The sequence below is a fragment of the Heterocephalus glaber genome, unplaced genomic scaffold (assembly GCF_053883595.1).
Source record: "Heterocephalus glaber isolate CG9 unplaced genomic scaffold, H.glaber_assembly_v1.0 deba00001572, whole genome shotgun sequence".
NCBI classification, from domain to species: domain Eukaryota; kingdom Metazoa; phylum Chordata; class Mammalia; order Rodentia; family Bathyergidae; genus Heterocephalus; species Heterocephalus glaber.
The window spans coordinates 23,505,172-23,530,259 of record NW_028258357.1 but is presented as its reverse complement, the minus strand read 5'-3'; the positions used below and the strand labels follow the sequence as shown (position 1 = coordinate 23,530,259).

The 25,088-nt window shown below is 58.9% G+C and overlaps 2 protein-coding genes across 6 annotated transcripts in view; one reads left to right on the top strand and one right to left on the bottom strand.

The window, feature by feature from the left end:
• Nucleotides 1-25,088, top strand: part of Syn3 (synapsin III) — a 312,905-nt gene that overhangs the window by 250,584 nt on the left and 37,233 nt on the right. For all 5 annotated transcript variants that reach the window (XR_002394920.2, XM_013072249.3, XM_004844778.4 and 2 more), the window contains exon 7: nt 21,999-22,061. Coding sequence is in view for 4 of the 5 variants with exons in the window: in XM_013072249.3 (XP_012927703.1) it covers nt 21,999-22,061 (63 nt within the window). In the remaining variant the exon portion in view is untranslated. The remainder of the gene's footprint in view (nt 1-21,998; nt 22,062-25,088) is intronic.
• LOC106009407 (uncharacterized) lies at nt 12,988-22,085 on the bottom strand. The gene is made up of 3 exons (XM_087192863.1): nt 19,317-22,085; nt 18,903-19,008; nt 12,988-18,718 (listed from the first exon to the last, which is right to left on the bottom strand). Exons 1-3 carry the CDS (start codon nt 19,642-19,644, stop codon nt 18,145-18,147), a joined length of 1,008 nt encoding a protein of 335 aa, XP_087048989.1. The 5' UTR covers nt 19,645-22,085; the 3' UTR covers nt 12,988-18,144.

Below are 25,088 nucleotides of genomic sequence, written 5' to 3'. Positions count from 1 at the left end.
TCACGGCCTGCTCGGGCACACAGGAGGCTGAAGCCCTGGCTCGTGGGACAAAGCTTCTCACGAAGGAACCACTACCACATGGCCCTTGGGGCATCTGGACTGGGCCAGGTCTGCTCCAGGCCAGGACAGTCTGGCCACCTGCTGCACCCTGGGCCTGTGTGTCAGGAGGAGATGGCAGGAGCCAGTGGGGACAGGCCCCAGCCCCCCCGCCCCGGTGGCCGTTCAGGGACCCCACTCCCACCTCTCAAGCCAGTTCTAGCGACCTCTGGAGCATGCGCCTGGCCTTGGGCTTCAGCGAGTGAGCGCCCTGGACAGGGTGACTGGTGTGGGGACCGGCCCACGTGTCCCCGGCCTCTTCCCACTTGGTGCCAGGAGCAGGTCCCCCAAGAGGATCTCCAGACGCTGACACCTGCCCACAGCAGAGCGGAATCGTTGCTCTGACGGCAGCCAGGTCTGGAGGCTGAAGGGCAGCCACAGGCCCAGTGACACTGTGCCCAACTCATGTCTGCAGAGCCAGCCCGGAGACCGGGACAGTGCAGGCAACAGCAGCCCAGGGCCAGGAGCCAGGCAAGGCGAGGGCCACAGCCCTGCTCCGGATGCACTGCATGGAGGCTGAGTCGGAGCTCGCTTCAGAGCCTTTCCGTTCATTCGCTCATTATTTACTCGTGGAAAAGCCATCTGCTGAGCCCCAGCGCAAGCAGTGAGGCCGCCCGCCCAATCCTGCCTGCAGGAGGACACAGTGGGAGGCGATGGCCCTGTAGCTCAGCTGCCTGGACATCAGCCGGAGCCCTTGACCAACCAGGACCAAGCATGATTCCCGGCTCCCTCAGATCTTCGGTCATCAGCCCATTGGGCTCAGCATCCCCTGGGCCCAGCCTCCGAGACCCTCCCCAGGCCAGCACACACATGTCACCCCTTGTCCTGTCCCACCAAGGACAAGCACCGCTCCCCAAACCTGCTGTGCTTGGGGGACTCCTACTCCTAGAGCCCCCCAGGGAGGGGCCTCCCCTCAGGACGCAGAGAACCTGTTCTCCTCGCTCCCTGTGTCTCCTCCTCAGCCCCTGGAGGTTGCCCATTCTCCCACTCCTTCCGTCCACCACCCGAGAGGCCCTGGGCCTGCTGACCCTGAGTCCTCAGGACCCTTGCCTCCCCTTCCAGCCCTGACCAAAGCACCTCCCCAGCAGGATTCCCTCCCTGAAGAGGGCACCGGGGTGGCTGCCATAGGGTAATAAGGTGAGAAGTGCATGACACAGTGATGCCTGGTGCTGTGGTGGATGGAGTCTGAATGTCCCAGGCTTCGTGAGTTGAAACTTTATCCCTGTTGTGAGAGGGTGGAAACCTAACCAACCCTGGTGCAGAGAGGTAGGTGGTTGAGAGGTGACTGGGATGAGATAAAGTCACCAAGGGAGCCCCATGGTTGAATCCTAGTGGCTTTAGAAGAAGAGGGACAGAGACACACAGACGCATGAGTCCTGCCTCTTGGCATGTGGTGCCCTGAGCCGCTTTTATGGTTTGCATGTAGATGTGCCCTTCAAAGCCTCATGGTTGGTCCTAGGTGGGGCCTTTCGGAGGTGGCTGGGTCATGGGTGTGTGAATGTGGATTAAGGGAGAGTGATACTGGATTAGCCCACTAATCAGTTTAGCATACTTCTGGGTGTGAGTAATGGGAAGCCCTGCCCTGGATGTGGGTGGTGCCACCCACAAGACTGGTAGCTGGGTGGGATAAAAGGGAAAGGGAGGCTGCTGCCTTCTGCCTGCCACACCATGGACTGTTTCTCCTCTGTGAGGCTCTCTGCCATGCTGCCCTGCCCTGAAACCTCTACAGACTGAGCAACAATAAACCTCCCCTCCTGTGACTTTGAGTGTTGAGTATTTTGTCCCAGCACCAAGAGAAGTAACTAGACAGACATCTCAGGACACTGCCAGCCGAAAGACCATCACCAGACACATCCTTGACTGTGGACCAGAACTGTGGAGTGAACTAAACCTCCTTGCTTTATAAGCCAGGCTACCTCGGGGATTTCACTGTTGTGTTTCACACAAAACAAGCAGATGCACTGGATATCAAAACGCTCTTGGCCTCTCTTGAATGTCAGGCAGTGAGCTCGGTGCTCGGTGTGCCCTGTCTCAGTTAATAACAGACACAGCTCATCACAGTGTCCTCTCTGAGTCGGAGCCGAGCTCTCTGCCACATGTGTGAGCTTGGGCATCCTACTTGTCTCTGCCCGCTGCCGTTTTCTCCCCTATTGATACAGTGCAGACCACAGGAATGTCCTTGCCAAGGACTGAGTCAAGTTAATAGAGGTGCGGAGCACATACGTCCGTGTCTGGATTTGATTAATGCCATAGTCAATGATCATTGGGAAGGGAGTGGAGGGACGGCTTGGATCCCTTCAGACGGGAACACTCACGGAGCAGGGACACACAGGGAAGTGCTCCGCAGGCTGAGTAGGAGTTTCCCTGGAACGTCTGATGCCTGAATTTTATGAAACCAAGCCCTGCGGGTCAGAAGCCCCTTCTCCACCTTCTCAGCCTCGTCAGATTTCCCTACCGATTTCTCATTCCCACAAAGCTCAGTGAGACACTTGGGAAAATATTTTCCAAAATAAATTTCAAGCTATTATTTGCCCTAAACCACCCGATTCTGTAGCCCAGCCATGTCTACGAATGTGACCACGCTGTCCTTATTTAGACTGAGGTTTTGTGCCTGGCCAGCGCCTCACCACGGCTTCCCCGTGCTTCCACCCCTGCCTGAGTCACCCTGTGACGTTTGTGATGCTGGCTGGTGTGGTCTCAGGATGACTTTGGACGGGCTGGGCCCGGCTCGGCCGTGAGGGTAGTCACACAGTGGCCCCAGCCCCACCCCACTCCTCCGCGAGGTCGTGCCACTGGCAGGTGGGGTTGCTGAGTCCCGCTCTTCCGGGCCCACCGTGGACCAGGAGCCCCTCGGTCTGGTTCCCCATCAGGAAGTGGGGATTGTGAAGGTGGAGTTGGACCTCAAGAACGTGCCGTGTCTGACACACAGTGGGGTCATTCACGTGTATCGTCACCACGACAACACCCAACCGCCAGCCCCAAAACTCAGAGCCTTAAAAAATAATCATTCCTTTTTTGTTTATTTGTTTTCAGCTCTTTTATGGATACGGGTTTGCACTGTGAAGCGACTGTGTTTATGGTGGGAGCCGGTACCTGCACAAATGCATCTGAACTCCTCTTCCCTGCCTCCCTCCCTCCCTCCCTCCCTCCCTCCCTCCCTCCCAGCCAACCCTCAGTCCCCTGCCATTTGCAAAAGCCCCATTTTCATCATTTTCTTCCTTCAATTCCTTTTTCCCTTCCTCTTTCCATCCTTGTTCCCCCATCTATTTGAAAAAGATCCCCCTGCCTCCCACTGATCTGTTTCGTATTTTGTTTTCTATCTATACATATGCATATTTTTAGTGTCTCATATAAGAGAAACCATGCGCTATTTAAGCTTGTGTGTCTGATCTCTCTCACTCCATACTGTGGTCTCAAGGTGCATCTGTATTCCTACGAATGCCTCAAGTTATCTTGACAGCAGAGTAGTGCTCCTCTGTGTGTAAATGCCACGTTTTCCTTTTCCATTCATCTGCTGATGAACATACATGCCGTTCCCGAGACTGAGCTGTTAGGAGCTGTGCTGCTGCAAACACGGGTGTGCACGGAACACTGTGACGTGATGACTTCAACTCTTTGGGGGAGACACCTAGAAGGGGAACAGCTGGGTCAAATGGAGTTCTAGTTTTTCTTTTTGAGGAGTCTCTGCACTGATTTCCACGGTGGTTTTACTAGGGTACTGTCCCACCATCAGTGGAGAAGGGTTCCGTTTCCTCCCAAACCTACCAGTGTTTGTTAATATTTGATTTCTTGATGTTGGACACTTTCTGGAGTGAGGTGGAATCGCACTTCTCCAGTGGCCAGAGGTGTGGAACACTTCTGTTCTCACGGGTCAGAGGGGAACTGGCCTGGCCCTCGGCGGGCAGCAGACAATAGGCGCCTGCACAGTAGCGTGATCGATCGGTGTCGCGGCAGAGGGCAGTGCCTGGATGCGAAGGCGCATTTCAGCCCTGCTTACGTCAGTCTGCAACTCCCCAAGCAAGTGACAGGGCCAAGCCCACAGTAAGGGTCAGGAAGCGGGCGTCTCACAAATTCACATTCGAGTCCACTTGTGGGGCTCTCATGAAATACTCGAGACTGGAGATTTTCGGTAAGAAAGAGGCTTATTTAGCTTGCAGTCTAAGAGGTCACAGAGCGTGGCAGAGGCATTTATTCTGGGGACAGCTGCATGACAGACAGCGTCACATGCAGGAGCACACAGGAGAGAGAAGCCCTGTGAGGAGAGGGACATGAAAGCAAACTGAGGAGACCAAGCCTCTTCGTGGCCGCTCCCTTCAGACCCCCGAGGCGACAGCACACCTCCGAGATGGCCCTCCCAGCCCCCACCACCAGGACCGTGGCATCTGGGCTCTGCCTCCAGCAGCCGCCTGGACGAGGGGTTGCTGCAGAAGTGCGAAGAAGCAGGAGCAGCGCTGCAGTCGCTCAGAGGTCTCCTTACGTGGAGCGCTCCTGCGCCGGCAGAGGCAGGACCTCTGTTCACGCCTGGCCTGGGCGCCCGGTGAGGGAAGGAAGTCGAACCCGCCCAGGCACAAGGGACCAGCAACAGCCATGCAGGATCCCGGGCTGGAAAGGGAGCTTCCCTGCAACAGCAAAAGGGGCCGGCCCTGGTGCTTCCTGCGTACACTGTGTGGCTCACCACTTAATCCTCGCAGCCACCCCAGGAGGTGAGCACCATCCCATTTTACACCTGGGGAGACTGAGGCTCTGAGAGGCGAATGCACCTGCTCGGGTCGCCCAGATGACAGGCACCACGGACGGCTTCACAGAGCCGTGCCTCAAACGCCGACCTTGGCACCTATGCTCTGCTCTTTCCGTGTAAACACCAGAGACAGGATCTTCACTGGGACAAAACTTTAAGTCCAGTTTTGCCAGCCTGCAGTCATCACCACAACCGTCAAGCTGTCCTGTTTTGTGCACCGTCTGTCCTAGAATTCATCTAATTATTGGCTGCTCTGTACATTTTCTCCATTATAACTCAAATAAATGCAGTGCTAAAGAAGCTCTGCAGGAATACTCTAAATGGGAAACCCATAGCTTGTGCCATAAGCAAAAGAAAGTAAGCTTGAAAAGACCTGCACAGGCAGAGCACGTTAGGAAACTCATGGGGCTATAGGGCTCAGCTCCCAGAGGAAGCCAGCAGTTCCTAGGTGTTGGGCAGGCGGTCAGGATACGTGGCACCAACCGCAGCCCGCCCTTCGTGGCATCAGCAGGCTAAGAAATTAACCCAAAGGAAGTAGCGTCTCACCTGGTGGTTCAGGGCACTCGATACCCGAACATCACCCTAATTCCTCTCGGGCCACCAGGGCCTCCATCTCTGTGTCACCTGCCCATCGCCTTCAGCAGGCACCCATTGCAGGTTCTGGGAAAGACCCCAAGGGCTCTGGAAGGTCCTTCTGTGTCACCCCGCTCCCCCCTGATTTGGTCTATGTCCTCTGGAGAGGCACCCGGACAGTGTGTTCCCGGCCGAAGGCCAGCGTTCTCAGGACGGAGATAATGGGAGAAGAGGTAAACCCAGGCCCACTGGGACAGCTGGATCTACAGGGTCCCCGAGACCCATGTGTTCACGGCCCTATCCCAGGCCTTGCAGCTCCTGGGGGTGCTGCAGCCCCCAAGAGGCGGGGCCCGGCGGGAGGAGCTGAGTCACGGGGGCAAGCCCTTGAGGGGACACAGGGACTGGCCCTTCCCACCTCCTCGTTTCCTGGCTGCCCTGAGGAGAGCAGTTGCCCCGCCATGTGCCTCTGCCATGTTGGATGGCTTCTCCATAGCCCAGCGGAAGGGAATAAATTGTCCGCCTATGAAGGGTCGTCTCAGGTATTTTGTCACAGTGGTGGAAAGCCAAATCTCACACATACAGAACAGGTAAACACAGCCCCAAGCCTTCGACTGACACGAGGATGTGCGACCCTGAGCTGACTCAGGCTCAGAAGCTTCCCTTGCTCCCCACAGCTGACCAGAGCAACCCTGTCCTCCATCCTGGCTTCCCACTCTCCAGGCCAAAGCGCTGACCTGGAACCTCCAGCAGCTGAATGGGTCTCCACTCGCTCCCAGTGAGCAGGGCCAGGGAGGCCATGCATGCAGCCTTCCTGGAGTACCAGTCATGACGTCTGCCCATCTTTATTCACCTGGTACCCAAAGGACCTGGGCAAAGGAGTGCTCCAGACATGTTGAATTGGGCAGTGTGAGTCTTTACTGAAACTGCAGCACCAGACAAGTGGGTGAGGTACAATCTCAGACCCCCACCCCATGAAAGCAGGCCCTGCTCCATCTCTGCTTCAGCATGGTGGTCGTAGTCTCAATTGTCACGTTGGTTGGATGGAGAGATGCCTAGGAAATCAGCCAGCCTGCTTCTGGGTGAGTCTGTGAGGGGTTCCCAGAGATGACTGGCCTGTGGGGTGGCATATTGAATGGGGGATGCACCTAGCACGTGGGTGGCTCTGTCACACAGAGGGACCTAGAAGGAACAAAGATGGAAGGAGGAAGAATCCCCAGTCCAGACTCGACACAGACCTAGGAATAATGGAACCCAGTGACTGTGGACTGAACCCGTCAAAACCATGAGTCAGGATGAAGCTTTGCTCCTGTACGGTGCTATTCTCAGGTACTTTGTCACAGTGACAGAAAACTGGAATACAAGGGCTGATTGCATGAAACTCCATTTATTCTTCCTACCCTTTGCCTGGAGCTGTGTCAAACTTTTGAAGCTTGACCTAGAGCTAAAATACTGGGAGTGTCCCTTTTGGTGTCCCTGCTGCTCTGTGTCCTTCCCGGAAGCACAAGACTCCTCCTGCTACTCTCCTACCTCACTCAGCACCAGAAGTGCCATCAGAGCTCCGCCTCACACTGCCCGCAGCCACTTCCTTCTAGTCTTCCTCCCCTCCAGCAGTGTCACTGTCCAGAGACCTGTGCAGAGCCTGGGGCCCATGAGGGCTGCTTGGCACCTGCCATGGCCCAGGGCACCTTGGCAGTATGGGTAGGGCCCCCGCTGGTGCCCCCCGCTCCGTCGTGGATTCACCCCCTCAGCTCCCCGAGCCCAGGCAAGCTCGGCGCCCACCATCGCCCCACCCAGGTCTGCTGTGCAAGAATCGCTGGGCTTCCTGAGGGTTTGAACATTTGAATCCCACACTGGAGAGGGAAAGCCTCCCCTTTCCTGGAACAGCGGAGGGGCTCCCAGGAGACAGGGACTCTCCAGGAAGGGCTCAGCAGTGTGGGAGGGCCACCCCCTCACCTCAGGACGCCAGGCAGCCTCATGAGTGCCTGCGCACAAAGGCCTGTGTTGGTTGCAGACCCACGGCGGCATCCGTCTGCCATCCCAGGCCCTGAGCTCCACGGGAGCTGTTCTCCCACTCTGAGATCTAAGGAAGGACACGGGGTCCTTGCAGCGGTTTTCTTAATTTCCTAAGAAAAATGTTCTGAGGGAGGAAGCTCTGTCGGAAAGCTCACGTCCTGCCTCCGAGCCCGCTGTGTCTTTCTCCAGGCCTGGAACTGCTCCCCTCTCCCCGCTCTCAGACCCTGGGCCTCACCCCGCCCCGTGTGTGCAGCAGCAAGGTACAGCGCCCACTCTGAGAGGAGCCTGAGCCCAGGTCCTGGCTGCTCCCATTTCTGGGAAGGAGAGTTACAGGGCCCTGGCCGGTGGGGCCTGCCAGGCTGGGAGGAGCAGCGCTGGGCGGGCCGGGATTTCTTCACTTCCTGGCAGGCTCCGGTACACAGCGTATTTGTCTAGCAGGGAAAGGAATGTCGCACACAGCTCTGGGGCTGGTGGTGAGGGAAAACAGAAATAATCTCTCTGCGGGCGTTTGCTGTTTCCTGTGCACACGTGTGTGAGCGTGCGCGCACGTGTTTGCATGTGTGAGTGTGTGCGTAAGGGGTGTGTGTATATGCACGTGGGTGCTCACCAGCCAGCGGCCGGCCCCTGCTTGCTGGGGACACGGCTGGGAGGTTGGTGCCCTGGAGCCAGGCCGCCGAAAGTCCCAGGACCCTGACTCTGCCCACACCTGGCGCTGGAGGCACTGGCTCCCCAGGGCTCGGGACAGCAGCCCCTCCGCCTTCCACCCTGTCGCTGGCCCTGTCCCAGGCTCAGTCCCGGCCCAGCCTCCCGCCAGCTGCGGGCTCCCACAGCACAGCAGCTCCCGCTGAGCCGCGGGGAAGCAGTGCCAGCAGCGCCCGAGATGGCAGGGCCCCGACATCTGCGACGCAGCTCTGTCCCTGTGCCCTCGACGTTTCTTGCTCCCCACTGTGGGTCTCATCTCCTTCTTCAGCTGCGCCCTGGCTGCTGCTCAGGACGATGCTGCCAGGGAGGGGTGGAGGGGACCCTGTCCCCTCCCCGTGCAGGAGGAGGCGGAGCTCAGGGTCCAGTCGGGACCACAGTGAAATACGGCGCCACAAGGCCTCAGTGTCAGCGTTGGGACCAGGCCCCATGGTGTCCCCCACCCGTCCCTCCCTGGCCTTGTCCCTCCTTCCTCCCACACGTGACCCCGCCCCCACTGCCCTCCAGCGTCTCGAGCCAGCGTCTCCAGGACTCGGGGCCTCTGCAGAGGACATAGGTGCAGTGTGGGAGGTGGCAGCAGGAGGACCTGGGAATGGCTCCTCTCAGCCCTCTGCTCAGACTGCCCCGGCCTCACTGAAGCGGGTTTCCGGCCCTTGCCGTGTGAGCTCGCCTGTGTAGGGTAAAGTGTTTGCACGTTTCATCATGTCACAGCAGATCTGAGTGTAAGGACAAACTTCACTCTTAGGTAGATTAAAAGGCTAACAGCTTAGCTGGGCCCGGAGATGCACACCTGTAATCCCAGCATTCCATTTGGGAAGCTGAGGCAGGAAGGTCATGAGTTCCAGGCCAATCTGGGCAGCTTAGTGAGAGCCTGTTTCAAAAACAGGCCATCAGCTAACCTAAATTCATCCCATACTGGGATGCACCTTCCGCTTTTTGCATGGGGCCTGATAAAGAACAGAAAGGTGAGACTGCCCTGTTCCAGTTCCTCTGGGCTTGTGTCTGGGCTCTTTTCCCTCCCAGAGCACACGCACTGGAAGTGGGGTCTCCCATCTCTGGAGGCCAGGGAAGGACACAGCACCCCTGAGAAGCTCTCTCCAATGCAGGGTCCCCACCTCTTCAAGGGCCTCCTCTGGGTTTTATGGGAACTGTATTGAGCGCGTGTGCCATGCACTCCGCACACATCAAGAGCAACTCGCAGGCAGGTGCAGCCCCGCCTCAGCCCCAGTGCGCTCTCCTCAGCCCAGGACGCCGAGTCTGCCCAGCAGCCACCCTGGCTCCCTGTGGCTGACAGCTCTGAGCAGCTATGCCTCTGCTTTGTGCCCCACACAGTCACCTGCTCCTGACAGGACTTGGTGGGGCTGTGGGTGGCCTCATGCCCAGCACCCTTGCTTGCCTGGTCCCACAGGAGGCGGGCACATTTGCGGGCACAGAGGCCAGTTCTCGGAGCACGGGAAGAGCAGGCGGCTTGCTGGAGGAGGCGGCCTCGGCCCTGACTTGAAGCAGCGCTGTTCTGCACCAGGCGGAGGGAACCAGAGGCCCTCGGAAGGGCAAGGTCAAGGAGGAAGGAAGAGGAAGGCTGCCTGATGGGTGGGGTTGGCAGCACAAGGGCAGCATCCTGGTGCCACTGGACCGTGAATGTCAGAAAAGCACAGGCTGCCCCGGGGAGGAGGCAGGTTCACAGCTGGGCAGACTGCAGCAGGGCACACTTCATGTTGCTGTCAGAAGGCTGTGCGTCCCATCGCAGACACTGAGCCAGACCTTTAGGATCGCACAGGGACCTTGCTAGCCTCGTCGGGTATTTGCTTCAATATCCTGATGTCCCTACTTCAAGTATTTGGTGCTAGTGTCTGCAGAGAAAGCAGTCACTGATTGACCCAGCACCAGCTGTAAATAAATATTTCCTGCCATCATTGTCATTGGGAACACTGATCCATTCAACTCAACCAACATCTGCTGAGCCCCCAAATATGTGCAGAATACATTACCAGGCTCCGACGGGGGGCAGTACAGAGAGGACGGGAGATGAATGGATGGATGGACAGATTGAGATAAGGGATGGTCACATGGAAAGATAGGTACAGAGAGAGAGAGAAAGAGAGAGAGAGAGAGAGAGAGGGAGAGAGGGAGAGGGCAGACGGACGGCGCACATGGACAACCTGAGCCTTCCTCGTAGTCCCCATCTCCGGCAGGGTGGGAAGGTGGAGGGGCAGAGGGTTCACCAGGGGCGCGGGCTGTGGTACCCAGCCTGTGGAAGCTGGGAGGAGGTAATAGCTAAGAGGTCCCAAAGGACACGCAGGAACTGGGGACAGGGAGCTGATGGAAACTGGCCTGGCCTCGGTTTCAGAAGCCCTGCCTGGGGAACCAGGAGCCTGCTGCTGCTGTATGACCTGGAATGTAGAGTCGCCCCGGTCCGGCGCAGTCTGTCGGTGCATCTGATGAGAAAGTGGACGTGAGGAGCTCTGTAAAAGCAGCTGCAGCCGCTCCCGTTCCTGCTCCGGGCTTGGAGAACGTGCCCTGGGAATGTCAGGCAGGTAGCCTTCAGAGCAGCCGGTGGGACAAGACACACTACTTACCCTACGTGATAGAAGAGAGAACTGGCAAATGGAGTTTGCCTGAGGTCACGGCCTCCGGGCACACGAGCTGGGTTAGAACCCAGAATCGAGACTTCAGGGCAAACACCCCGGACCGAGTGGACCCCGCCAGGCCCGGGGACAAGGGGGACGGGCCACCCAGAGCCAAGCTGGGCCTTGCCATCCCTGTGTGCGTCACATCTGTAGAAAATGAGACGGGCACAGCCGTGTCCCTGGATTGTGGTCATTTCTCCATCAACAAAGCCATCAAGCCTTGAGCCGAGCCGGGAGACAGAGACAAGGCAGGGTTGAGGAGGGCGTTTGCTGAACCACTGGAAGTTCTGCTGCAGCCCAAGCTTCCCACCTCGAACCCCGGAGCCCAGAGCTGCAGAGCGAGGTCTGAAACCCTGGGCCAAGACGGGGCTCCGGAGACTGCGGCCATCCCCACGAGTCCCCGGATGAAGGAAGAGACAGTGTCCCAGCCACGGTCAGCCCGAGGCTGCCACTCACTGAGGGTTACCCAACAGGCCGCAGACAGTTTCGTGGCGCCAGCCGGGGCCGGACGCCCAGGCCCAAACCGCCCAGTGATACGGGAACTGAGCTCACAGCCTGGGTACCCCACCCTGTGCAAGAGGCCCGGGCCCAGAGCTGCTGTGACCAGCACCTTCCCTCTCCCTGCGGCCCTCCCAGCGCCTGGTCACCTGATAGTGGGCAGTGGGGTCCTGGCCCTGCTCTATCTCACTTGTTTTCATAATGAGTGCATCTGAGCGCCAAGAGCAAATTCCTCGCCTCGTAGGATATCCATTCCCTACTGCTAATGACAGAAAAGAGCCCAGGCCTAACCGGAAACAGCTTTGGCATGGAGGCACCAGCGTCTGGTTACCCTCAGTTCAGGGATACGGTTCACCGCTCGGCGCTGTGTGCTTATGGACAGGCCACTTGCCCTCAGAGCCTCGGTCTTCATCCATAAAGCTGAAATCTTGCCAGGCATGGTGGTGCACACCTGTAATCTCGCTATTTAGGAGGCTGAGGCAGGAAAGAGGAATGCACACTTGAAATTCAGTGAGAACACCGAGTGGAACCTTCTAGAAACACAGCTGCCACCAGGGGGAAGGGACAAGTGACAGAGCTCCCAGCCATCTGCGTGGGGAGCTTGAGAAGCCGACTCTTCCCCCAGCCCGGGCAGCAGGCTGCTCGTTGCTGCTGAGTGCATAGGTGGAGCTTCCTGTCCAGGAGAATCCGTGGGTGCCCATTCCATTCAGTACTCGTCCCACAGGACGGGGAGTTGGGGTTCCCAGCGTGTCTGTCTCCGTCTCTCTGTGTCTCTGTCTCTGTCTCCACCTCTGTGGGAGCCCCCTTGTCAAAAGCTCTGAGTGTGTGGTGCCCGCTCTCTCAGCCCTGGGTGTGGCACCGCCAGCCTGGGCAGCTGTGCTGGATGCGGACAGGAGGGGTGCAGCCGCATGCCCACTCTGTCCCCGCCAGTGTCCCGACCCCTCACGCACAAAGGCCTGAACGTTGCGCCTCCTGTTCCCTGCTCAGAGTGCCAGGCAGATGCCCGCGGTGCCAGCTCAAATGCTGCCGCAGGAAGCCCCGCCCAGCCACCACCCTCTGCCATGGCCAATTGGAAGGGAAGGACAGGAAAGCGCAGTGGGGAGTTCCTGCGCCCCAACTCTGCAGGCACCGAGGTCCTGGGGGCTCCCTTCAAAGACGGCGTTGGTCCCCCCTGTTGCTGTGGCAGACACCTGGACTCGGGGCTCCCATGGGAAGCAGGTGGCGGCTCCCCGTTCCGAGGTGGGATCGTGGCACGCCTCTGCTCGGCTTCCACTGGGGGCCTGGTGCTACTTCTGCTCATGGCAAAAATCGAAGGGGCAAGAGCCTCCGGCAAACATGAGGGCAGCAGGTCAATGCCCACCTGCCCGCTGGTGAGCAGCCGGGCCAGGAGAAGGGCAGCCCACCTGCCCCTCTGAAGCCCCTCACTGGAGTTCTGGAGGGACCAACGGGGTCCAAGTCACAGCCACACTTCTGCACGGAGACTGTCACCAACCTACCAGGTGCCCAGGACCTCAGCATCCTGGGACCAGGCCGGGTCCAGGCGGAAATCACCCAGCCCACGTTTGGCACACTCTTCCCAGCACCTGGCTACTGTCAGACATGGAGAGAGAGTCCGCCAGGGTCTGCATCCCCGCCCCCTGTGACACCCCACGGCACAGGGATGCCCCGCCACCCCCAGAGCCCCGATCCTCACACAGCCGGCTCAGGAGCCCTGCCAGGTGGGTCCCTGGTGCCACCACCCCAGAGTGATGGGCAGCTCTCCACAGGGCAGCACAGGTGCCCCAGGCTGCTGGGCAGCTCCCTGGAGGAGCCAGGCAGGAGCATCTGTTTGGAGGAGAAATCAGGGCAGCTGCTGTGGCAGCAAGGCCCCAGCCAGTGACTGCCAGGGGAAGAATTTCCAAGGTCCAGCACCCTTGTAGAGCCGAGCAGGGGGCTACATCATCCAGTCCCAGCTCACTGTCCTGCACATGGGTGGCAGGATGGAGCAGAAGGTGACCTCCAGCCCCTGGCGCCCCAGCCCTGCCCTTCTGAAGATCCCACAGCATTCCCAGGTTGAGGAAGCCCCGTGGAGGCTGGGCCTGGTCCCTGCGGTCAGCTGTCAGTGACCACGGGGGAGAACGCCTTGCCCTTGGGACACAGATGCCATCCCAGCCCCAGTCCCAAGGCTGCACTTCCTGAGGCGGTCACAGCCCCTTGCTGGGCCTCGGTTTCCTCTGCCCATCCAACACGAGAGAAACCAGCAATCTGCACGGCGCTGAGCTGAGACAGGTGTCACAGGTCTGAAAGAAGCAGAAGCCCAGGGCCTCTCCCTGTGAGCCTGCAGGGTCCCCGGCACAGAGGGATGCTTCGTGGGCAGCTCCTGCAGAACCCTGGTGCCAGAGTCGCGAGGCCGCCGGGTTACAGCCTCTGGACCTCCCGCCTGTCCCTCCCTCCTGGCTCCGAGCTCCGGGAGTGCTACCCGGAGTGTGGCTGAGAGAAAACATATTCTGGCCGCCCCACTCCAGGCCAACTTGGGGCCAGCCCTCGGCCACCCGCGTTAGGAAGCAGCCACAGTCTCCTGGCGACCCAGGTAGCTGCTGCAGCTCCCGAGACGAATGTCTCCCTCCTCCTCCTCTGCCTCTCCCTGCTCTCTTCCCTCCAGCTCCATCTCTACTGGCATGAGGTTAGGAGAAAAGTGCCAGGAGAGATTTTTCCACTGGGGCCAGGAGAAGGAAGTGCAAAGGGCCACTGAGCAGAGAGTCGGGGTGGGGGACAGGGCAGGGCACACTGGTAACTGTGGGTGCGGCGCCTGGTTCCTCAGGACAAAGCAGACTTTTCCAGCCGGCCGCTCTTCCAAAGCTATTTAGGACGCTGGACTAATCCGGCCCAGCTGTGCAGACCGTGAGCAAACAGGGCCTTGTGCAGGTCCCACGACCCAGCCTGGGCGCCAGGGCTTACCCGCCCTTCCAAGGCCGTCAGGGGAGTGCGGCCAGAGTCCAGGGCGCCTTGCTGGCCTCTGTGTCACCACGCTCCCGGACCCCACGGCATGAGCAGGGCGTCTGCTCTGCTGCTGTCAAGCTGGGTTTCTTCCCCCCTCTGAGCCTCAGTTTCCTCATCTGAGCACGGCTGCGGTCAGACCCCGCTCGCAGAGTTGGGAGTAGACGGGAACACCCTGAGTGCACAGGGTGGACGTGCTGGCAGCAGGCGGGGCATCCTGAGACGTCACTCAGAGCCCAGGGATGGGGACAGAGGCCCCCGCTGGGCCCGGCTGCATCCAGCAGTCCCGCGTGGGGCTGGCTCCTCCCTGGGGGACAAAGGCACGACCCCATCCTGCTGGCTTCATACCTCAGGCGCTCAGCAGAGGGGAAACTGAGGCCCGAGAAGAGTCCAGCCGGCGCCCCACCGGCCCCATGGCCCTGGCCTCCCAGCTGTCACGCGGGATGAGTGCAGCGCACTGCCTGTGCTCGGCAGGGAAAAGGCAGAGGCGCGGTCACAGGCCAGTGCTGGAGCGGGAGCCTCAGCCGCAGGGGCGAGGTGTGAGCCTCACAGGACTCGGACCTCGACGTGGGCAGGGCCTCAGGTCCAGCCAGGAAGGGACCGAGCTGCCCTGCGGCCAGGAGGGCTGGAACCCTGGAGCCTGGCCGTGCCCGAGACACCGGGTGACCCGAGGCTGTGGGCTGGGCCAGCTTTGCTCCGCTCCCCGACCTCCCATTCGCAGAGAGGCGGCAGGGACACGGCCTGGGGCCTGCCCTGGGAGCCCTCTCTGCTCTTGGCAGTCCTTCCACACAGACCTGTTCACCAACGGATAAACTGAGGCTCAAAAGGCCCGTCTTGGCATCGGACCTGCTCCTGAAATTTCACACACAGAGCCCCAATCCCCTTCGCCCCTGGGCACCTCCGAGAGGGCTGGGCGGGGCAGCACCAGTCCCCGGGGAAGGGTCCCCTGTGCATCACAGACCCCAGCTCAGCTCCGGCCGCCTTGCTGCCCGTGGGGCCTCGGCTGCTTTTCGGGGCGGTGATCTAGGGCCTCGGCAGCTGGCCCCTCTCTGCAGCCTCTGAACATTCCGTCCACAGGGCTCTTGGCATGACACACATGTTCAAAGGAAGGGAAAAAATGAGTGCTGCTCTCACTCATTCGCTTAATTTAAAAGCATCTAGAAGCTTTTTTTAGACGGGAAAAGCCACACGCCCATGTGGACTGGAGGAGCCCAGAGAAAATGGAGACAGACGCGCTGCCAGCTGACATCTGCTCCTGGGGGTTTTCCTGCGTGGACAGCAGGGCCTCGTGCAGGCTCAGGGGCCAAGGAAATTGCTTGACCTACAGGGGGCCCCGCTGGGCATGGTGGCGCACATCTATAATCCCAGTACTCGGAGGCTGGGGCCGGGGCACCCACTACAAGTTCAAGGCCAGCCTGAGCTACAAAGTGAGACCCTATCTCAAAAACACCAAAAATTTAACAATATAAGGTCTAAAGGAGACCTCACAGGGTGCCGGGGTCCTGCAGTTCACAGTGATTCCAGCATTTATGGAGCGGCTGCTCTGCAACCTTGGCAATCTGTGTGGCTGTCTCCATTCCTTCACCAAGATTCGCATCCAGCACCTTCCTACACACCATCCACCCCTCAGAGTCGCCACTGGCCAGCTCTGTCTGGCTGGACTGAGAGGGCCGTGGTGGGCTGCCCTGGTCCACCTGCAGGGCTGTGCCAGGTGGCCCCAGGACATTGCTACAGTGGGCACTCGTGTGGACAGTGGCCCTGCCGGCTGCTCCTCCTGTGTCCTCTGCCACCTCCTTGGGCAGGGACAGCCGAGCCACGCGGCCTGGCCTGGCCTCCTCAGAGACGACTGGCCGGCGGTGACTGCAGAGCGGGGCACCTCCCTCAAGAGCCCCTCTGTGTCCTCCCAGTCCTTCCACACAGACCGTTTACCAGTGGGAAACTGAGGCTCAGAAACCAGCACTGGTGTTGGACCCCAGGGCTGTTCCCGCCTGGGAGTCTCATGCTTGTCCCTGCGACAGCAGCTTCCGGGCTCTGCCCGTGGGCAGGAATGGCTCCGCACCTCTGCAAGTAGGAGGCTTTCACGATCTGGCTCCAGCCTGCTTCTCAGCCCTGTGCCCATCCTCTCTCCATGTGATGCGTGTGGTTTTGGGTTTGGGTTTTTGAGCCAGGCTCTCACTGTGTAGCCCAGGCTGGCCTCGAACTCTCGGCCTCCCGAGTGCTGGGCCCCGAGCGTCGACCCCACGTTCAGCTGTGAGGATTGCTCTGAGGGACGGTCCCCAAGGAGGTGCATGTGACGGAGCAGCTCAGGCACGGGCAAGGAGAGGGTGGCAGGGGTCACCGGGGCTCATGCCTCTTGCGGCCCTCACCCTGTCCACACCCAGGGTCTTAACCGAATCCGAGACACCAGCTCCTGCAAAACACTGCACCGTGTTCCAAGGGCGAGCAGTGGCAGAGGCCTGTGTTTGCTGCTGCTGCTGCTGTTTTGAGGTTTGTAGGGGGAAATGTCCAAACAGGACGACGAAATTGGAGTTTGGTTTTAGTGTTCACATTTAGTAAACCAGTGTTCTGAACACACACTCACACACGCGCGCGGTACAGTGACTGTGTCCACCCTACACGTGGAGCCATTGCCAGCCCTGTCCTCCCTGGTCACCCACCCCCTGGCGAGTGTGGTCAGTGTCCAAAGCCCCCGAGGAGAGAAAGGGTGACTGCCGTATCAGGCATCATCTGCGTTGGAAGGGGCACCCCCACCTAGAGGCAGAGCCAGAACCCAGCTATCAGGAAAAGTAAAACATGCCAGGCGCAGAGGCGCACATGTGAGATCCCAGCCCCTTGGGAGGCTGAGGCAGGAGAGTCACAAGTTCAAAGCCACCCTGGTCAATTTAGTGAGACCTCCAAAAATAAAAGAGCTGTGGATATAGACCAGGGATGGGGCGCTCCTGGGTTCCATCCCAGCACCGCAAAAAAAGCAAAGGAAAAATAAATTGTGACAGGAAACTCAGGAAATTTGAGATTCCGCAGCAGCTGAGCCTGGGCATGTATAAGAGTTGGCAGAATGAAGAGAAGCAAGGGCGATGTTTCAGACAATGAGGATGGCACCTGCAAGGGCCCTGCAGACGGCGGGTGCAGAGCCAGCATCAGAGCTGGAAAGGAAGCCAGAGAGGCCAGAGGAGCTGGGGAACGGGGCTGGTGGAGGCAGGGCCGGGTCACACAGCAGCTGTGTCCTCACGCAGGTCCTCTGAACATGCGCTGCTCGTGGAGGAGGAATCGGGTAGCTGCCAGGAGATGAAAGGCTTAGGATGAACTCTGGAAAGTCATCCTGTCCCCCGCCTGCCTCATGGGGAGAGTCTTTGTGTGCAGGCGTAAAGCTTCATGCAGGGCAGTCAGGGCATCAGTGATCCGATTAAAGGGTGAGGAAACTGAGTCACACAAGACTGGGCACAGGGGTGAGCCAGGTCCTCCGGGCTCAGAGTCCGGGGGTTGCCTGCAGTAGCTGGGTGCCAAAGGGCCTGCTGGCCACCGCCCACCCACACCAGCTGCATCCAGGGGCGGGCAGCTCTGGGACCCAGGAGCACCTGGTGGCATGGGTGTGACTGTGCCAGGCAGTGCCAGGCAGGAGGAAGGTGTTGGCCGTGGCAGAGCCCGAGCCGCCCGCCCTTGCTGAGTCTGGGCGTGAAGTCCACCTCCTCCTGCCTCACCAGACAGCAAGCTGTCGCCAGATGGCAACTCACTCAGGTCATGAGCCCCCAGTCAGGACCAGACGCCTGGGGTCCACACCTCCATCTCAGGAGCATGGGGGACCTCCAGGGTGGGATGTCCAGCTCTCCAGTCCGGGGCTGAGCAGGAGCCTGGTCCGGGGCCCATCTGGGTGGAGACCATTCTGACTCAGCCTCCTCCGGGAGCACCCTGCAGGAAGCTCAGCCTTCACCTCATCAGGACAGGAATCTGTTTGCCAAGACCAAGAATGCCAGGCCTCTCGTGCCAAGGTCCGAGCTGAACTCTGGTGCACCCCAGGGTGCGTGATCTCAGGCCAGGGCCCTGGAGAACCATCCCCGCCCCGCCAGCCCCAGGAGCTAAGTACAAGGATTGTTGAGGGGGAAGAGAGAACAGCCGACAGGATGTCTTGGGCCCTTCAAGTCCTGTGCTGGCCGGCTGGCGTGCGCCCAGCTTGGAGACCAGAGCAGCCTGTGAGACCCTCCGATGGTGACGCGCGTAGGGGAGGGAGGAGGGGCTGGGCGGGCGGGACTGCGGCGGCCCTCGTGCCTCCTCCCGCCTCGCACCAGAGAGTGCACGTCCGCGCTCTGGGCCCCCTGGTCTGCGGCTGGCTGCACGGGCGCTGCTGTCTCCGCCTCCTCTTGCTGCCCTTCTACATCTCACAAGCTCTGCATTTGGCATGCATCCCCTTGCCCCGCGTTCTGTGGACGTAGCGTGGGCGCAGTTCCCTGCCTGGGGCCCCTGCAGGTCCTGGGAGCTCCCGTTCCTTCTCCTGTGCCCGTTCCTAGAAAGCACCCACCACACCCAGTAGGTGGGCTTAGGAGGCTGCCAGTAGGTCCCTGCGGCTCAACACTGTGGGGCTTGCCCACCTCTGTCCTGCGGGGGCTCCCGGTCCCCCTGGAGTCAGCTCCTCTCCGCCAGGCTCCTGCCTCCCCATCTGGCCCCCTCCGTCCCTCATCCTTCCTCACCTCACTTCTGCTGTGCACCGTAGAGTCCAGCGCCGTCTGTCGCTCCACAGTCTTACGGTCTTGTTCGCTCTCCCCAGCCATCCTGACTTAGGCTTCATCAGCCCCACTTTGAGATCAGAAAACTGAGTTTGGAGAGATGCGAAGTCCCTGCCCTCCCGGCCCACCAGGCAGCCCATGACCAGCCCGGCTGGGGGGAGAACCATGTCCCACCCCGGGAAGAGGGCAGTGACACCCCAAGTCCGGGGCTGCTGAGGGCGCCACAGGCTGCACGGCTCGTGCTGGGGGACAAAGCCCCGAGGTGAAACCTCCCCCATGGCTTCTGCCTGCCACTGCCAGGGTGGGCAGGTGTCATCTTCCAGCCCCGATGTGGCTGCGACCACCCGGGAACAGTGGGTGCCGAGACCCAGCCCTCACCCTGGCCGGTGCCGACGAGGGCGAGTCTCCCCGCTTCTGGATGTGCACAATCCCAACAGGAGCCGCCAGGTGCTCCGCAGCAGGAAGCAAACGGCAGAGCTGTGCAAGGCAGGAAGTGCGTCCTGAGCAGGGCCAGCAGGAGCTCGCCAGCTCCGCACTGCACCCAGGCGTACGTGCGAGGCCGGCCTTGCTCGGGACTCACATGCCACAGTGAGATTTTGAGTGAGTGGGGAACCGCAAACAGAATTTCCCCAGTGGCTGCCTTGGGTGCAGGATGGGAGGAGGAGACAGAACTGCAGCGGGCTCCGGGCTCTGGGCAGCGTTTCATCCGCTGAGCACGGCGGGGCCGGACCTTTCGTATGTGTGAAGTGCTGGGTGGTGGGCGTTAGACTACAAGCACTGGACACCAAAAACACTCTGAACTCACAGTGCTGGGCAGAAAGACAATTGGCTGGGTACCATGGTGTACTCACAATTTTGTAAAGCCGGAATAAATCAAAAGGAAAAAATATATAGTTTTTATAAAAGCCCAGCCTGTAATACACCGGAACTGCCGGAAGCCTGAGGGTAACTCATAGCCTTCCACGTCCGCTGCACTGCATCCTGGGTCCCCGGTGTTTGTGGGGAGGGCATACTGCTTCTGGAGCCAAAGTCAAATATCGCTTCTCTTTTAATGCATTTGTCCACACTAGACAACAGGAAAAGGCAATTTTTAACCTGAACTCTGGGAGTTTTTGTTCAGTCTGCCAGAGGGAGCCCTGGTGCTGACCCTAAGGACACTGGGGCCGGACAGAGTGGAGCTCAAAGCCTCAGCTCCGCCCTCTCCATGGCCAACCCCAGCCTCAGTTTCCCTGTCTGTGAAATGGGAACAGAAACACCCTCACCGGTGGCTGTGTGGGCCGTGTGGGTCCCAGGAATGGCCTTGGCCCTTCCACCACAGTGACAGCGGCCAGTGGACACCAGGACAGGGTAGGGCCAGACGTTCAGCCGAGCAGCCCAGAGAGCCGGGCGGTGGCCCCTGGCTGGGGTGATGCCAAGGGCTGGGTGTGGCGTCGCTGCTACAGGGTATGACGGGAAAATACAGCGAACCTCTGACTTGAAAAACTTTACTACAGTAGAGGGCGCAGCACCACAAGCCCCTCTGAGCCCTCCCTCACTGCACACACTCATCCCATCTTTCTTGCCCCTGCCTGCAGCAGCTCTGGACCCCTCTTTCCTGAGGGTCTGTAGTTGTGCTGTCCTGGCTGCCTTGATGTCCTGAATCGATTCAAAACATCTCCCTTTCATGAAAATGATTAAAATGAATAATTGATAATTTGAAATAAGAAAAGGTCCATGGGTTTGGGGATGGTGGGAGGGGAAGGGGAAAGGGAAGAAGGGAAAGGAAAAGCTATGAGAAAAAAAATGGAATCAAACTCCGTGTAAATAGGGAAGGGTTGGGGGGTGAAGGGTGCACAGGTAATGGGAGAAAAAATAAGAACCAAGATCCATCATGTTCTGGTACAAACACCCAATGATCAATGTAAATGTATTTTATATCTAAAATGTACCAATAAATTTATATATAAACCCTAAAAAGAATTAAAACATCTCCCTTTCACGGTCCTTTTGACCTTGGGGAAGAGCCTGGAGTCACACGGTGGCAGATCCGGTGAGTAAGGTGAACAGGGGCACAGCGTCGTGTTTTATGAGCTCCTTTCTGCTGGACGGCGCTCGGCAGCAGTCACCGTATTTCTGACTCCAGAGCTGCTGCAGGAAGCGCCGAGGATGAGGGGCGAGTGCATGTGAAGTGAGGAAGAGGATCGAGAGGGACTCGCGGTGACGTCTTTTACTGTCACGATGTTCTTAAGTCGTCACTGTGCATCACGCCTCATGCGTCATTAGGAGGGAAAACCTTGCCCGCAAGTGATGCAAAATAAACGTCTAGAACCCAAGCAAACACCTGAGGACGCACAGGTGAAGTTCACAGTGGAGACGTGCACCCGGGCTCCGCTCCTCTTCCCCGGAGCCTGTGTGCCCAGGGCCGCAGGCCTCTGAGGAGCCGGCATCCCCACCTGTGTCACGCGGGGGCCGTGCAGGCCTGCAGATCATTCTCAGAGGGGACAGAGCTTACGTTTGGTACTGGGCATCTCCCTGCCATTGGGAAGTGTCCTAGGAGCCAGGGAAACAGCAGGGAACCAAGCAGACCCAGAACCCAGCCAGGTGGTGTTGCATACCTGGAACCCCAGTATGCTGGGAGGCTGAGGCAGGAAGGTCTCACGTTCAAGCTCACCATCATTAAGGAATCTCCTACAGAGGCTGATGAGGGCCTGGCTGGCAGTGTGGTTGGAAGGAAGATCGTGAGACAGAACCATCCCAGGAATAACGAGGCTGCCACTCACAGGGCTCACCTGTGTGGTAACTCACCCAATCATTGGGGTGGATGCTGTTACTTCCCCATTTTACAAATGAGGAAACTGAGGCACTGTGATGTGATGCTTGTCTGTGGTTGCACCATTACCAAAGCCAGAGCTGGAAGCCAGTTAGCTCCCCCAGCCAGCCCTCCTGTCTCTGCAGTCTGGCGGGTGCCCGGGCAGGCTGAGGCCATGGCCCATTGCTGACCACACCGGGCTCCTGGGCACCAGATGCGACTCTCCTGGCTGCAGGCAGGGCCAGCTAACGGGATTCCTCTTTGTCTTTCAGCTCACGGCCCCGCACTTCCCCGTGGTGGTCAAGCTGGGACACGCGCACGCTGGGATGGGAAAGGTAGGAGAAGGCGCCCGGCCGGGCTCCGACACCAGTTGCTCCCTCCCTCCCTCCCGCCTACCCAGGCTCTGGCCCTAGCTCAAGGGGCCCGGACCGTGGGTTCTGGGTTCTTGGTGGCCCTGGTCTAAGAGGGAAAGAGGGAAGTATCGTGCAGATCGCATTTCTTGTCACCCGCAGGGCTGGCCAGGCAAGCAGCATTTCTATCAGTGTGCACCTCTGACATGCCATCCTGCCATCCTGGAGCTAGCTAACTAGGAACTGAAATGGGAGCTGAAACAAACCTCTCTCCCCTTAATGTGTAGTGCTGAGTACTGTGTTCAGGGACAAGAAAGTGGGCGCCCCTCCACAGTGACAAATGTCACGAGCTGTGGCTGCAGCCGGCCGCCCTGCCGCAGCAGTCTGCCCACAGTGCCCGCGACCTCCGGACTCCGCCCGAGGACTCCGTGGCAGGTGCAGCCCAACTCAAATCAGAGAAAAGCTCAGGGTCAGGCGCCCAAGCCGGACCTGCGAGGGCTCCTGGCGGCCTTGGGCCCCGTGTCCCTCGCTCTCGGTTCCGGTCTCGTCCGGTCTCAGGGAGCTTGCTGGCTCCTGTGTCCCCAGGACAGGGGCTGCCGCTCGGGGAATGGCGCAGTGGGGGCTCTGTCCTCCGGAGCCACCGCTGTCCCCACGGAGGGACCTGGGCCGCACCGCCTGGCACAGGGAGCCGGGCGAGGAGTGGCTGCCACAGGGGTAGGCCGGAGCCCTCTCGGGACACCGAGTCCCCCATGCCCCAGCCCTCATGAGGGCCCCTTGGTCCCCATGGCTGATCCCAGGGCTCGCTTCTGTCCTGAATTGGCCTCCGGGTCACTCAGGTCCCTTCGGTCCCAGACTCTCCCACGAGGGCCGCACTTCAAGCCCTTGCCCTGGCTTTCGGCCCCGCCTCCTCTGCCGCCTTTTGTGTCTCCTTCGAGGGTGTTGTCCCGCCATCCCCTGAGCACAGCCATCCATGAGTGCTCACCCTTGTGCCAGCATCCCCACAGGGCATTCCCCATCCAGGCTGCCAGGCTGCCGCCTCCAGACGCCTCGTGTCCTTGTCGCCTGTGGACACCTGGTCTCCTCTCCCTCCTCTGATGCTGTCTACCACAGGAACCAGCACCTCTGTTGTCAAAAACCAGAGCTCAGAGGGCTGGTGGCTCAGGGGCCGAGCGCTGGCCGGGCGTGCAGGAGACCCTGTAAAAGCCAAACCCAGCTCCCGACCCCGGAGCCCCCTGCTCTGCGTGCAGACGCAGGGTGTCTTGCTGCTGTTTCTCTGACTGGTCCCTTCTCTCTGCCCTGCCACCATCTCAGACCGTGCTGGGTTCCAAGAAACCTGTCCCTAAAGCTTACCGTAATCCCAAACAGGAAACTTTCAAAGGACGTGTTTACAGACTCATGCCACCCTGTGGGCGGGGGATCTGAAACCTGGGCCAGAGGGGCTCCCACAGCAAGGCCGGGGGCCACCGACAGGAATCCACTGAAGTTTGCAACACTCTGGGCTCAGGGAGAGACTTCTGTCCTCGTGTTCGGAAAGAGGGGACCTGCAGGGACAGCGTGGACACGCTGACGGGCAAATGGTGTCCCAGCCTTGGGCCGAGGGTGAGTAGCGGCCTCCTGGGTCCCTGCACCTCCTCTAAGGAGCACGAGGGTCATCAGAGACGGGGAAAATGTTCCAGAAGGAACCTCCCTGAGTGCAGCGCCATCCACCCAGCCCAGTGTCACCAGCCGAGGCAGAGAGGCCTGGCCCGATTCACTTCCTTTCCTCTGCTGAAAGCGTTACCGGAGTAGGGTCCTGCGGAGCAGAGATGAGACAGTCGGGGGTCCTAGGGTGCAGCAGTCCCTCCCCTCCCTCATCTGTGTCCAAGGCCCGACCGAGCTGGCATCAGAACAGGCAGGGGAAGCGCCCCAAGTGACCTGTCCCTTAGGAACAGAGAGCGACAGCCATTCCCGAGCAGCTCCCCAGACCCTGCGCTGTCAGTACCCGAGAGGCAGTGGAGGCTGCATGCGGGTTACCGTAAACACTGCCCCGTCCTATATCAGGGACTTGGACATTTGCAGATTTTGCTATCCATGGGATTGGCGGTGAAACCAACAACCCAAACATGTTTGTTCCGAAAAGTGAAGCTACTCTGAATCACCTAGTTTGCTCAGGTAGATTTGAGAAATTTTGTAAAGGAAGTTTTAGTGCAGAACTTCTCAAAGTCATAAATTTGTTCATATACATCAGGAAAGGAGAACAGAAACATGGAAAAGTATGCAGAAAACTCTTAGATTTTTCTAATTCCAGAACCCTATGACTTTTTTTTTTTTTACTGAGATGGCTGCACTTTTATTAATTGGTGAAAACTCTTCACATATTAAGGACATTCATCTCTTGTCGTGTTTTGCAAATATTTTTCCCTTCTTGACAATCACATGTCCATTTTGTCACTCAGTTTTTAGCCACCTCTGAAGTTTGTCTTTAAGTGTCCAGCGCTTCCATCCTTGGTGGCAGCAGGTTACAGCAGCTGAGGGTGTGGACTGGAACCCAGACCCCTCCCTGTTAGCTGTTCAGAGGTGAGCCCCAGCCCCTCCTCAGCTCCTCTGCAGTGAAGTAGAGTGATAATAGCACCTCTGCACAAAGTGGTTGTGAGAACAGACATGACCCATGCTGCCCTGGGCACTTGAGAATATTATTTATCATTACAAGTGGGACTGTTTGGGCCACCCTGGGGACCCAAAATCCAACTCAAATCAATAGGGGTGAGATGACTAAATTGTATGTCAGACAGTTTATTTCACTTGGCTACAAGTACAGTATGAGTCAGAGGAGCATAAGTTGCCAAAAGTGCTAATGAACAAATGCAAATAAATAGATGAAAATGAGCTCAACTCTATTAGCTGTCAAGGAAATGCAAATTAAAACCACAATGAGATGCACCATACAACCACCTGAATAGCTAAAATTAAAAGGATTAAATTAAAAGTTAAATTAAATTTAAATTTAAATTAAAAGGATTAATCATGCTAAGT

Excerpts from the sequence above, each read along its gene's own strand:
- LOC106009407 (XM_087192863.1), bottom strand. The coding sequence starts at position 19,644 with ATGAAACGCTGCCCAGAGCCCGGAGCCCGCTGCAGTTCTGTCTCCTCC. Across the intron at positions 19,009-19,316 it reads CCTCGTCGGCACCGGCCAGG|TGGGGCTGATGAAGCCTAAG; the intron begins GTGAGGGCTGGG and ends CTGATCTCAAAG. Across the intron at positions 18,719-18,902 it reads CGGTGCACAGCAGAAGTGAG|GAACGGGCACAGGAGAAGGA; the intron begins GTGAGGAAGGAT and ends GGTGCTTTCTAG.